At 46.4% G+C, this 14,301-nt stretch overlaps 1 protein-coding gene across 2 annotated transcripts; it reads left to right on the top strand.

Moving 5' to 3' along the window:
- The first annotated feature begins 220 nt into the window (after positions 1–220).
- LOC119821219 (proteinase-activated receptor 1-like) lies at positions 221–14,053 on the top strand. Of its 2 annotated transcripts, none has more exons than XM_038340135.1 (2): positions 221–390; positions 11,737–14,053. In XM_038340135.1, the coding sequence occupies exon 2, from the start codon at positions 11,760–11,762 to the stop codon at positions 12,753–12,755; it is 996 nt and encodes a 331-aa protein (XP_038196063.1). In that variant the 5' UTR covers positions 221–390; positions 11,737–11,759; the 3' UTR covers positions 12,756–14,053. The 2 variants fall into 2 exon arrangements, with proteins under 2 accessions (XP_038196063.1, XP_038196062.1); XM_038340134.1 differs by lacking the exon at positions 221–390 and adding an exon at positions 10,942–11,022.
- Positions 14,054–14,301: the final 248 nt, after the last annotated feature.

Raw genomic sequence — 14,301 nt, 5'->3', positions numbered from 1 at the left:
CTGGAAGACACATTTCTTACTCATCTCTATGTACCATGGAGCTGGCCTGGCGCTGGAAAGGGCGCAGAGGCCATGTGCCTTGCCCGAGATGGAGGAGCAGTTCATGTTCCTCCGCTTCCTCCGACAGAAGGTGCTGAACTTTCTCTGAGGAAGTGGCCACAGCAGAGTTGTCCCTGGCTTTCTCAGAAGCCTTGACTCATAGAGTGTGACACCGACCGAAGACACTGGGGAAGTGGCCCTCAGATCTGATGGCTCAGGGAACTTGGTTCCAACGGCTAGGCGCCGGCCATTGGAAATTCTTCCTAGGACTCGCTGCTGTTTCCAACGCCTCTTCCTGGAAAGCGCAACTCACTGCTGGTTGGACGCGCAGAAAGGCTCTCTGGTGGTGAGGTAAGGTGGAGGGGGTCTCATGGCTGGCCAGGCACTGGAAGTCTCCTTCTGATTTCTACCCGAAGCGGACTCTCAGCAATGCAGGGCTGACCAGACCCTTCTGGAGTCGCTCACTGAAAAGGACTGGCATCTTAGTGTCATTTTGAGAGCTATAGTTCCGAAGGGAGCTGAGCAGTCAAGGCACTCTGATGTCGGTAGGAGAATCCATGCAGAGGAGAGGAGGCAGAAGGTCGAAGGACCATGTTCGTGTTTCCTGTTAATGGATCCAACACACCAGAGTAGAAATGCCATGGGAGGGAAGACCTGGTCTGCCTTGTTGGATGTGGTATTCACAGCATCTCAAAGAGCCAAAATGCGCGGTGGTGGTAGCTCAGGCCTCTAATACCAGCACTCGGGAGACAAAAGCAGGCAGATCTCTGAGTTCGAGTTCAAAGTCAGTCTGGTCTACAGAATGAGTTTCAGGGCAGCTGGAGCTACAGAGAGAAACTCTGTCTTGCAACCAAACCAAACCAAACAGCCAAAAGTATTCATATACATGATAAGCAGGCCAGCTGGCTGGGTAGACAAATTTGTAAGTTTTCAAGGGTCCTGTCCTGTGGGAATTCTTTAAAATTTTTAAAAACTAATTATCATATTTACTTATCTATTGATTGTGTGTGTGTGTGTGTGGACACACTCGCACACACACGTGCATGCATGCCATGGTGTTTGTGAGTCAGTTCCCTCTTTCTATCATGTGGATCTGGATGTCAGGTTTGGCGGCAAACACCTTTACCTACTGAGCCATCTTCCCATCTTTTTTTGTTGTCTTGTTTTATTTAATCTGAGACAGAGTCTCATGAAGCCCAGGTTGGCCTTGAGTTTACTGTGTAGCTAAGGATGACTTTGAACTCCCAATCTTCCTGCCTCCACCTCTAGGGTACTGGGATTGGAGACACGGTCCTTTGAGGCTGCTGTCCTTGGCTTGCAGTTGGCTACCTTCTTCCCACCCCTTCCTGTGGTTATTACTCTCAATGGGGGTACTCCCGGAGTCTCTCTTCATGCCCTAGTTACTTGTTTTAGAAAAGAATCAAAGACTCTAGCAAGATTGAACCAGGTACTGGAGGTGCTCACTAGGTGACAAATCTCCTTCCATCTGTGTCACCTCTCTCTCCTGACAGAGGGATGGGAACTCCACTAGGGTCAGTCTCTGCAGTCACTTGGGAAGACCAAATGATAGGGTGTGAGGAGAGCCCTTGGTATCTGTTCAACGTCAGTCACCAGTGACTTGGGGCACCAGGTTCTAGAGTGTGGGCCCTGCAGTTGGACAGCCACCTGCAAACTCGAGAATCACGGTCAGGACCCGATTATCCCCAGACTGCATTCCTTCCTGCCTTCTTCTCTCCCTTCCTTTTCTTTTCTGGAGGGAAAAAAAAGTGAGACAGGACAGAACCGACTTCATAGGTTGTTGCGTGCATGCGTTGGGGATCTCAGCACTTCCTGAGGCTGCCTCACAGGAAGCCGTAGCTGCGCTGGCGTCTGCTGCAGTGTTTTGTACACGTCACCGCCCTTCTTTTGCTTCCTTCCAGACTAGTCTTTGCCCCGAGTTTTGTCTGAAGTCGGGTGTCTGCTGGGGCCTAGCTGTCTGCTCAGAGGTCAGAGGAGTGGGAAATGCTCTCAGCCCATGCTCAGAGCACCATGAGGACACCAAGACAGCGGTTGCCCTCTGGGGGAAGGGCCTGTGTCATCTGCTCCGGTTTCCCTGGTGTACCCCCTGCTCCTGCATCCTGCCTGCGGCATGGATTTCTTTATCCATCCCTTAGTTGATGGGCACGGAGGCTGAGGGTGCTGGTGGCTCTGTACCAGGACAGGTGCTCTGAGTCACAATCTCTAGGATGCTGGTTACAGGGTTTCCGATGCTGGTTACAGGGGTTCACGTTCCTTTTCCATCCAGGGTCTTAACTTGTTTGTTTTGAATCATGCTGCAATAAGCACGGGTGTATGCTGTAGTATGCTGAGATTCGGGGCCATTATTTGGAGATGCATTTACTTAGTTAAATACATTTTTTTTGAGACAGAATTTCACGTAACTTAGGTTGACTTCCAACTTGCTGTACAGCTGAGGACAATCTTGAACACCTGCCTCCATCTCCCAGGCGCTGGGGTTAGAAGCATGCGTTGCTACACTTGGTTTTATATAACACAGGGGATGGAGCCCGGGACCTTGTGCCTACTGCGCAAGCGCTCTACCGTCTGAGAGACACACTCAGTCTTTCAGTTCTTTGTACAGTCTGGACAGACATCTCTGGCCAGATGTCCGACGGGAGATTTGCAAAAGAGTGGCCGGTCCTGACTTTGTCAGGGAATTTGTAGACATAAGAATTCACTGAAGTCTTTGGGCCCCAAAGTCTTAGTTCAAAACTGACCCTGTGGGCTGGAAGGAAGCAGGTGTTCCTTATTTTAAATTTTCAGAAAAAGCCCCTAAGAACTGCCACTGAATAGGTTAGTAGATGAAGCAGATTATTTGGGCCCGATTGCCAGAGCTCTTGATATGCAAATGCACCTCTGAGAAGGAATGCAAATGGGATGAGGGGATAGGACTGAGTCTCTGGATATATGATCCTAAAGAAATCACTGATCTTCCTGGGGTCTCGTAATATAAGAGCGATTAAACCTTTCTTCCTTTATTCTGCAGATTTCCAGCTCCAGTCACACAAAGTGACTAAGCCACTTACTCTGGTGGCGGTGTCCACGCAGCCAGCCTGCACTTGGGCGTGTTGCCGCCTGTCTGCAGGCCGGTGCACGTCAAACCGCTCACTGCAGGAGGGTGGAGGCATCTCATCTGGGCTCCACCTCACACATGCACTCTTCTTAATTTTACTCCTAACCGTTTCATTCTTGCTTACAAAATGGCTTCCCCCCTGGGATGGTGGCTTATTATCTTCTGAATTTGAGGCGTCGCTCTCCCTCGGCACGGGCTGTTAATTTGCTCGGGATCTGCCTTGCTCTTCTCCTCCTGCCTGCACCCCAGCCCTGCTTCACACTCGGGATACATTCCTTGAAAGGCTTGATTCAAGTCTCCCTTCCCCAGGAAGACTTCTCTGACTACAGCCAACCGGGGCAGTGGCTTTGATTTCTGCACAACCTGCCCCCCGTTTTCTTACTGGCTTAGTAAAGGAGTAAAGCCATACACGATGTCTTTGGCGCCTCATTATTCGATTAAACTGGAATTCGCATCATTCACTGAACAATAAGTCTTTGTTAGCTAGCGACTGTTTTACCATCTGTCCCCACACCGTTTAGGATTAGGCATTGTCTATGTCAATGACAAAACAGTGTGTCACGCTGATTCATGTGCTAAATGTGTCAAACTAGTGGAGAAACCACTTGGTCCCCACTTGGTCTCACCAACAGTAGTTCCCAGAAGCTATTTTGGATTAGGGGTGGGGGGGGGGAGGGGCAGCTCAGCCTTGATGGCAGCTGCAACTGCTTTGATTGGAGGGGGGGGTGGTGTCAAGAACAGTTTTTAGAATTTCATTCTATAGATTGCGCAGTGACGGGGCTTGGAGTCCTGGAACACTGTTGGCTAAAGCCCCATCATGGCTGACTGCATGGCTCACGTGTAATGGGGCAGGTTTGTGCCTGACATGGGATACCTCAGGCAGGTACAGGGAGGCCTGCTGAATAGGACAGAGGAAACCAGCAGGGGTGACTGGGACTCTGGACAAAATGAAGGGTGGCAAGCAGGATCAAACACCAGAGATATGTAGCTCATCAATGGGGTAACCCTGGCCATGGTGAGCCCAGGTGTGTGTGTGTGTGTGTGTGTGTGTGTGTGTGTGTGTGTGTGCGCGCGCGCGCGCCTGTATACATGCATGCTTGTGTTATACCCAAATCTGCGGAGTTCCCCAAAAGCCAACAAGGAGACCGAGTCCCGTATGTAAAAGCAAAGAGCCTTTATTTTATGCATGTTTGCAAACTTGGTCTTTCTGCACGTCCAATGTTTTGGAATAAAGGGAGAGCCCTGAGCTCAGTCAGAGTTGGGTTTTTATAGTAGTAAAGGTGGGGGTGAGGGGTTTCTGAGGTTCAGGACCCCTGATTGGCTGACATTTGTCTAGGGGCATCCTGGTGAGTGTGTGCTGGCAGCGGTGAGTGTGTATCTATAGCAGTTGGAATGTTAGGCATTTTCTTTGGATGCTCTGTTCTTGGGTGGTGCTCAGGTAATCTCAGTTTGTGGTTCTTCCTGCAACCAGGTATTGCTTCAGGGTAAACTACTGAGACTCAGACCTCCATTTAAACTTATTGCTGGCCCAGTCCTACTCTGGCAGGTGATAATGGTTGGAAGTAAAGAACTTCCTTTGGGTGCTCTGTTTCTATTTAGCTTATCATGACTGGCTCCTACATTTCCCCCTTCACAAGCACCAATAACAGGACCCAATCTTGGGTCCTGCTTGCCCCTGGTTTTAAGGAGGTATGGAACTACTTAAATTAACAAATCCATTAATTGACAACTCTGGACCTAGTTTTAGTATATCAACAAGCACTATTAGGTAGTTATCTTGTCCCCCATGCCAGGGGAGTTATCCCTTGTCTCAGCCTTCAACCTATTCTGGGCAGGGAGCATGGGACGGTGTGTTTCTTTCTGCAACTACTTTAAGCTGACATTGGGGCATTGTTATCTGGGTCCAATTAGGTTGAAAGGCTAGCCAATGGTTGGGAGGAAATTTAGGCAATGGGGCACTCATCAGACTTCATTTGAAGGAACAGGGAGCGTTCATATCAGCTGAACTGGTCCACATCAGCTTTCAGGAAGTTCAGGGCTCGCCACCATTCAGAGCAGGTTGTAGTCAGCAACTGATGCTTAGATGCGTCTGCCAGCCAAGTGGAAGCCTACTGAGATAAGTCTAAACTAGGAACAGAAGTTAAAGTTTAGAAAAAGAGCTGATAACAGATGTCTGTAAACAGAAGGAATAGACTCATACTTTTGAGTCCTAGCAAAAACTACAGATTTTGGTTGGAAGCATGTATAGTTTTCTGCTGTCCAGAGAACCATGTACGGCAGCTTTAGAATGAGCTAACAAGTTGGCTATAGCTTTGTGGAAGAATCTGGATACCTTTTGTTGTTAAACTGACACTATAACTGCCCTAGCCATTAATACTATCGGAGATCTCAGAAGGATAAGTAAAGTATATCTGAGTACAGACCAAATAGTTTCCAAATCTATTAAAAATACAGGGAGAAGAGTCCCTATACAATTAGTCATTCCCAGGTCTCCATAGCATTCGAGGCAGAAATATCCAGAACAGCAGTCTTACTGTCTAAGCCAGGCCCATAAGGTGACTTTTTTCTTTTTCTGTGGAAGAGGGACATAGAAAAGACTGACCTTATTTTGTCTAGGCAAAGGTGGTGCAATCAATTCTCCAAGGTCCTGCTGTTTGTCCATAGTCTGGACCGGGTCCTGGCAGCAGGAGTTGCCCTGGGACATCTCGCCCAGTGGTCAGCGTCGTCGTAATCCAGGTGGAGACATTATGGTGTCTCATAATCTTCTTTGGAGACCTTGGGTTACTGCTAGGATCTCAGGGTCTCTGTCTAATATAGTAAATTTTTAAATCAACATTTTAAATGACATATTCTGCAGATCTCTGAAGTATGAGGGCTGCCTAGGTATGTCTGATTAGACAAATTTTGTTTCTCATTCTTTAAGTTTGACTTTGAAAACATATACAGGAACTAAATAAGGCTTATTCCTGTAACTAATTATATCAGTACTTTAAAGATGACTGACTAACTTGTATTTCCTAACAATAATACAATCTATAATAAGTTAGCAGCTTTCTCAAGACTAGAACTCCACATTCTGTAATGATTTTGAATTAAAACTAATAAAGAAACTGAATTAGTCATTCTGAGGGTAAACACAGAACAAGTTTATATCTAGCTGTTAATGCTGTCTCCTGCAAAGGCAAGGAAGGGGTCCCAGGGTGAAATGGGAACAGGAGGGAATCTAAGAGCTAGCATTGCCCTAGGGCAAACTGAGACTCAGGCCTACATTCCAGCTGATCTATAAAACCCATCTTGGGGAGCTGGAGAGGTGGCTCAGAGGTTAAGAGCACTGACTGCTCTTCCAGAGGTCCTGAGTTCAAATTCCAGTAACCACATGGTGGCTCACAACCATCTGTAATGAGATCTGGTGCCCTCTTCTGGCCTGCAGGTATACATGGAGGCTGAACAGTGTATATAATAAATAAATCTTTTTAAAAACAAAAACAAAAACCCATCTTGTCAGGTGTATACCAAGTTGCCCTGGGAAAGCTGCCCTACATTTTTCCCCCTTCACAAGTACCGATGACAGAACTCAATCATGGGTCCTATCTGTCCACGGGCTCAAGGGGGTGATACTGGAACCTCAGTACCATCAGTTGAACAGTATTGACCTGTTCTCGAACAAAACCCATCAGTCTGTTGATAAGAAGAAGCAAGATCATTTGGGCCTGTTAGAGCTGGAAGCAAGGTTGTTAACCAAGGAGACCAGCAGAACAAGTTCTCATCCAGCTTCCCCGTGAGTGTTCTGTTCTCTATCATTAACAAGGCCATTGAATCTCTAATTACCCGGAGTGATTGACATAGAAACAACATTCTTTCCCCAGGAGGTCCAAACCTCTTAGTAGCAATACAAACATTTATGACTCAGTTTATCCAAATAGCTTAAACCCAACAATGTCAGCAAAGATAAGGAGACTAAACATACATTTTAAAGTATGAATAGACCGTGAACAAGAAAATATATTTTAAATCATTAGTTAATATTTTTAATGCTTTTACCTTTTAATATAGTTTTCCATGTTACAGTGATCCTCCCATTACAGAATTTCTCCTGTTGGTATTTTACAACTGCAGTTTTGCGTATGTTGTGAATCTCAATCCAAACATCTGACACACAGGTGGTCCTAGGCTACCCCTGTACATCCTCCAAAAGATTGAGATTCATACGCTTGGGTGCTGTTCCAAGTCCTCTTTCAAACTGCTTAGGTCATTGTCTTCTGCATCACAAGAAATGAACATTTCCATTTCTGGTTAGCTTTTGCTGCTTATGGCTCTAACCCTAATTTTTAGCCTCTTATTTTAAGTTTAAATATTAACAATATAAAGCATAATATAAAACATTTTATAGCACCGATGCCTCACAGCTTTATAAATTTATTTAATTTTTCCCCTAAAAATTAAAATCTCTTAAATGTCTGCAGTATTAAGAATATCAAAAATAAAGAACTTCTTTGGTCCCACCCTCGACAGCATATCCATAGCCTGTCTTTTAGATCTCAGCCTGCTCCATTTCACTTTAGCTGGTACTTCTGGCACCAAACCAAACTAAAGACGACAGCCTCAAACTGTTTTGAGAGTATGGCCCGCCCCTCTATCGAACTGAGACCACTATCTGCCTGTCTCTCAACAGAACTGAGACCGCTGCCCGCGTGTCTCTATACAGAACTGAGACCGCTATCCGTGTGTCTCTCAACAAATTGAGACCGCCACCTGCGTGTCTCTCTACAGAATTGAGACTGCTACCCGCGTGTCTCTCTACAGAATTGAGACTGCTACCCGCGTGTCTCTGAGACCACTACCCGGGTGTCTCACCAGAGGGAACCACCCTCTGCAGAAGGGCCCTGGGGATGTCTCCTCCAGGCACCCTGCCTGTGATCTCTTAGCGCATCTGCTTAGATCGCTATAGGCTCTTACGGTTCCTGGGCCAGCTCACAGAAAGACATGAGACACAGACATGAGACATGAAACAAAACACAGAGAACTTACCAGCCAGTTGAAGGCTCTACGGGTGGTAGTCCCAGTGGGCTTCGGGGATCCGGTACGAGCCCCCAAATGTTATACCCAATTGGCAAAGTCTCCCAAAAGCCAACAAGGAGACTTGAGTTCTGTATGTAAAAGCAAAGAGCCTTTATTTTATGCAAGTTTGCAAACTTGGTCTCTCTGCATGTCCAATGTATTGGAATAAATGGAGAGCCCTGAGCTCAGTCAGAGTTGAGTTTTTATAGTAGTAAAGGTGGGGGTGAGGGGTTTCTGAGGTTCAGGACCCCTGATTGGCTGACATTTGTCTAGGGGCAACCTGGTGAGTGTGTGCTGGCAGCGGTAAGTGTGTATCTATAGCAGTTGGAACGTTAGGCAGCTCCTTTGGATGGTCTGTTCTTGGGTGGTGCTCAGGTAATCTCAGTTTGTGGTTCTTCCTGCAACCAGGTATTGCTTCAGGGTAAACTATTGAAACTCAGACCTCCATTTAAACTTATTGCTGGCCCAGTCCTACTCTGGCAGGTGATAATGGTTGGAAGTAAAGAACTTCCTTTGGGTGCTCTGTTTCTATTTAGCTTATCATGACTGGCTCCTACGTGTGTGTGTGTGTGTGTGTGTGTGTGTGTGTGTACACATGTATTGTTGGGAGGTTCTAGTTAACAAGAAGGCCTTGACCACTGTCTATTCGGCCAGCAGTAGCCTAGCCTCCTTGTATCTGGGACTCAGAGTCTAGTCGCAGGAAATGAGAGAACTTGGTAGAAGAGACCTGGTTCTATACTAGACAGATGGGGTGTTCGCACTGAGGCAAGCCTGGCCTCACCCCTTGAGGCCCTGACAGAGTGGTCACCCCTGCATCATGCTTGCGTGCACTGCAGACAGTACCCTGTCCCTTTAAAAGGCGAAACTCTGCCTATCTCTATTCTTCCTCTTCCTCTTTCTCTTGCTTTCCCTCCAGCCCTCCCTCTCTCTCTTCCCTCTTCTGCTGCTCCTGCTCCCAGAGGCAGGTCTCTTCCCTCCCATTTCCCTTCTCTCAATAAACTGCCCACTTAACCCCTGTCTGCATGGTGTGTCTGTCTCTCATCTGCCAAGGTCCCTCGTGGGCAGAATCATCACACAAGGTTCTGTTCAGATCAGTAAGGGACAGTGAAATCATATAAGAGGTTCTGGGGTAGAGGTGGGATTGATGCTATGGGCCCAGGCTCAGAGTTGCTCCTTAAAGATGTGAGTGAAGTTGATTCCATACAGCAGTGGTTCTCAGTCTTCCCAATGCTGTGCCTCTTTAACACAGCCCCTCATGTTGTAGTGACCCCCAGCCATAAAATTATTTCATTGCTCTTCCTTCCTTCCTTCCTTCCTTCCTTCCTTCCTTCCTTCCTTCCTTCCTTCCTTCCTTCCTTCCTTCCTCCCTCCCTCCCTTCCCCCTCTTTCTTTCTTTCTTTCTTTCTTTCTTTCTTTCTTTCTTTCTTTCTTTCTTCCTTTCTTTCTTATGTATACAGTATTCTGCCTGCACGTGTCCCTGCAGGCCAGAAGATGGCACCAGACAGATATCATTACAGATGGTTGTGAGCCACCACATGGTTGATTGAATTGAACTCAGGACCTCTGGAAGAGCAGTCAGTGCTCTTAACCTCTGAGTCATCCCTCCACACATTGCTACTTCATAACTGTAGTTTTGCTACTGTTATGAATCATAATAGAGATATTATTTGATATGTGACCCCCAAAGGGGTCACAACCAACAAGTTGAGAACCACTGCCATAGAGGCAGGATGGATGTGAAGCTTAGCTTGGTTATGCTGCATAGCTCTGAGGTCAGGAATCAGGGACCAGAGAAGCAAAGAGACTTCAGCATCCAAAGTCACATGCTGTTTGCAGCATAAAGGTTACGGGTTTTGTTCTTGTGATTCCTCCAGTCGTGGGTGCAGTGGTTTCCAAAGGATAATTATGGTATGTGTGTGTGTGTGTGTGTGTGTGTGTGTGTGAGAGAGAGAGAGAGAGAGAGAGAGAGAGAGAGAGAGAGAGAGAGAGAGAGAGAGAGAGAGAGAGAGAGAATTCTATTCTCTTTGGGAATAGAGAATTAAGAAGGAAGTCTTATGTTTATTTATTTACTTAAGACAAGATCTTACTGGGTAGCTCAGGCAGGCCTTTGAATCACTACACCCAACCTAATACTGAGGGATTCTGGGTAGGAGTTTTTTTCTTTTTCTTTTCCTTCCTTTCTTCCTTTCTTCTTCTTTTCCTTTTCTTTTCTTTTCTCTTCTCCTCCTTCTCCTTCTTCTTCTTCTTCCTTTATGAGACATGGTCTTACTGTGTATCCTGGCTGGACTGGAACTTACTGTGTAGACCTGGCTGACCTGAACTCACATAGGTCTGCCTCTGCCTCCCAAGTGCGAGCATTAAAAGCATGTGCCACAATACCCAGTCTTTGTGTAGGACAGTGGTTCTCAACCTTCCAAACATTTTGACCCTTTAATACAGTTCCTCATATTGTGGTGACCTCCAACCATAAAATTATTTTTTTGCTGCTTCATAACTATAATTTTGCTACTGTTATGAATCATAATGTAAATATATGTGTTTTCGGGTGGTCTTGGGTGACCCCTTAAGGGGTTATGTATGACCCACAGGTTGAGAACCATTGCTCTATACCTTCCTCCCCCCCCTTTGTCTCTCCCTTCATTCTTCCTTCCAGAGTCTCATACATTCCAGTTTTGCCTCAGACTTACTGTGTAGCCAAGCCAAGGATGACCTTAGACTTTGGATTGTCCTGTCCAGGGTGTGATTACAGGCATGCGTTACCATATCTGCTTTAGTCGGTGCTGGGATCAAACCCAGGACTTTGGGCATGGAAGGTAAGCCCTCTATTAGCCACGATGATTCCCCAGCACCAGGCCTCTGTCTCACAGGTTCTGCCATCTCCCAATAGGGCCATCTCGGGGTCTAAAGTTTTAGCACATGGGCCTCTGGGGGACTCTCAAGCCTATAGCTTTCCTAAGCTTCATTTTCTCATTGGTAAAAAGTGCACAATAAAACCACCGTGTGAGACATGAGGCACACGCAGGGGAACTGAGGAGAGAGAATACTATGAGAATAGCTGGCTTTCTAAAAAGTACCCATGACCACCTGCGACTGTAGTCCACTACTGTTAGTCTCCTCCTCTTGTCTTAGGGACCTAAAGGAGTGAAGGCCCTGGGCTAATGACTTGCCTACCCTCCTCCTTAGATCTTTGCGTGTATTATCTCAACACATGCTTAGCAAAAAGTCATTTGGCTTTATGGTCCTGATGGAAAAGGACACACAGGCATTAGCTTGGCTCTTGGCTTTGAATATTCAGGATAACATCGTCCAGCCTTCTTTCCTATGACTTACCCAGATGCCTCTTCCCTAAGTAAAGGAAGCCTTGCACGATTTCTCCAGCTTCCTCGAGCTCCCATCAATACTATCTAAAATCATCATCCCCCTTGAAGAAAGTACCATGTAGTCCTTGCACCCCAACACAAATCGGAGCTGGAAAGCACACAAGGAGCGTCAGGCAGAGACACCCATTTCTGTCTTCTCTCTTCCAGGAGCCAAGTCAGCCCCGAAGACCATGAACTTATCCTTTGAACACTGCAACATATCTGACTGGTTGAGACTGGAGGCCACGGTGAAGGCCTCTGTGTACGTGGTGGCTTTCTCCATTGCCACATCCATCACCGTTGTCATTATCGCAATAGTGTCACAGGATCTGCAGCTGAGGAAAGAGGTCCGACTGGTCCTCCTCTGTCATCACCTGCTGTGCATCTCTTCCTACTGTGGCCTGGGGGTTGTCTTCCAAGGAATGCGGGCCTTGATGGCCAACAGCCCCCTGCTGCTGTGCTGGCTGGTATTTGGGGCACAGCTAAGCGTGGGAGAAGGGATCCTCCTTACTCTGGCCTTGATGGCGCTCAACACTTACCTGGCCATTTGTTATCCCCTGAACTCTCCATCCTTTGTAGAGTCTGCTAAGTACAGGATTCTGGCTGGGACCTGGACCGCTGTTCTACTCAAGAATGTTGGCTTATTCCTCCTAGAGGCCACTAGCCCTCCTCCAGCCTCTGTTTTCCAGTCTGCCCCGCTCTGTCCTGTCATCTTGAACGGTATGCCTGCCAGAGTCATCGGCATGCTTTTCCTTGCCCTTCCTTTATCTGTCATCCTTGTGTGTTACTGTCTGATATACCGAGAAGGGAGGCGGGCTGGCCATTTTAACAGATCAAACATCAGGGCCAGGAGAACTGTCCTTGTTCATCTACTGCAGATAAGCTTACACGTCATCCCCACGCTGCTGGTCATAGGTTTGGGAAAGCGGTGTGGGGTGTTTTTCTTTACTCTAAATCTGGTGCTTTTTGGTATCTTTGCATTTGCACAGTGTTTCAACCCTCTGGTGTACGGGCTATGCAGCAGAGACCTGCAGAAAAAACTGTACTCTTGGCTGTGCTGTCAGAAGAACCAGCAGGGGGCTGGCTTAAACAACGATTTAGCTCTTCCTAGTAACTCCAGACTTAATAGGGGTGTGAAGGCTGAGGACTTGCCTTGCATTCAGTCCCAAACTGTTGCCGTGCTTTGATTTTGAAAGCAGTGAGACTTCTCGACTGCACGTTGGTGAGGTCAGCTAGTGCCTTTGACACTAAACCCAGATGAGCACTTTCTGATGAGTCTGAGTATGACAGCCGAAAGGGCCGAATCTAGGAGTCACATGATAATGGAGTCATTGGAAAGGCTGGGGGAAACAGAAGTCAGGGTCCTGCGGACTCGTGTCATGTCAAGGTAGGCCAAGAGCCCAAAAACCGTATGCTCTGGGCACTCACATCTTGACAACTTTGTTCTGTCAGTAGAAAGAGCAACAAGATGGCTTCTACCCACATGCTCTCCTGTAATTGGTGGCACCTAATTGGCTATGGAGACCCTAAAAGCAAAGGAGTCTGGGAAATGTAGTTTCTAGTTTTACTGATTTGGCAGTAGAAGTTACCTCCCAAGGAGTGAGAACTGAATGAGCCAATTTATGGGCCCCTTTCTTACTACATTTAGTTTTATTTACAGATTATAATGATAACAGAAACAAACAAAAGACACTATTGGGCATTACGTTTCACCCACTATACAAGCCATTTTATACTATGTCAGAGCCTCACAAAAATTTGTAATATAGACATAATTACTCTTGATTTACAAACGAGAACAATGGAGGTTGAGGAAAGATTTACCTAAGCCTCAGAGGTTCTAAATCTCGCAATTTACATAACATTTTCTGCATTTGTTTGGTACAGGGTAATCATTTTTCTTAAAAAAATTAAAAAAAAATTAGTGTGTGTGTGTGTGTGTGTGTGTGTGTGTGTGTAGGTCAAGGACAACTATTAGAACTTGGTTCTCTCTTCCACTTTTGCATAGGTTCCTTTATGTGGTCATCAGGATTTCGAGGCAAATACTATCTTGGCTGAGCTATCTTGCCAACCCAACTTTTTCATTTTTGAGAGCCCATACTAATTGCTTGAGAAAGCCAGGCCTTGACTCTCCACTTTGCTTTGGGTCTGGAATCCTGCTATGGAGGAGATCTTCTTTCTTATCTGTCACTTTATCCAGCACATTTCCTTCTTATCCATCACATCAACAACGTTCTATTGTTCTGAGGCCATCCTTATTTCATACTCCAGAGCTTCTGTGCCGTGTATATACTCTTCTTTGGTTTCAAGTGCTCCTCTTCCCTCCTCCATCCTCTCCTCTCAAGTTTGAGAGATAGAGTACTTGAACATGCTAGGCAGATGCTATTCTACTGAGATACAGTACTCCAGTCCTCAGTTGCTTGTCTCCTCTTTAGGTATTTTGACTAAGTTTGCCCCTTTTCCTAGTTCAAGTGCTAAGAAACAAAGCTCCACTGTTTTTTTTTTTTTTCAGGAGACCCTGGATCTTATTTCCCTTGTCTCTCAGTACCTAGCATAGTGCCTGGTAGACTTCAGGCACTCAGATGATGAAATAGAACCACTAACCGGGAAGAGATGCCTTTCTACAAACCCTTTTCTTTTTTCCTTTTTGGTTTTTGAGACAGAGTTTCTCTATGTAGCCCCAGCTGTCCTGGAACTCACTTTGTAGACGAGATTGGTCTCAAGCTCAGAGAT

Source organism: Arvicola amphibius, chromosome 8 (assembly GCF_903992535.2).
Source record: "Arvicola amphibius chromosome 8, mArvAmp1.2, whole genome shotgun sequence".
NCBI lineage: Eukaryota > Metazoa > Chordata > Mammalia > Rodentia > Cricetidae > Arvicola > Arvicola amphibius.
The sequence above is the reverse complement of the archived record's forward strand: the minus strand, read 5'-3'. Positions and strand labels throughout refer to the sequence as shown.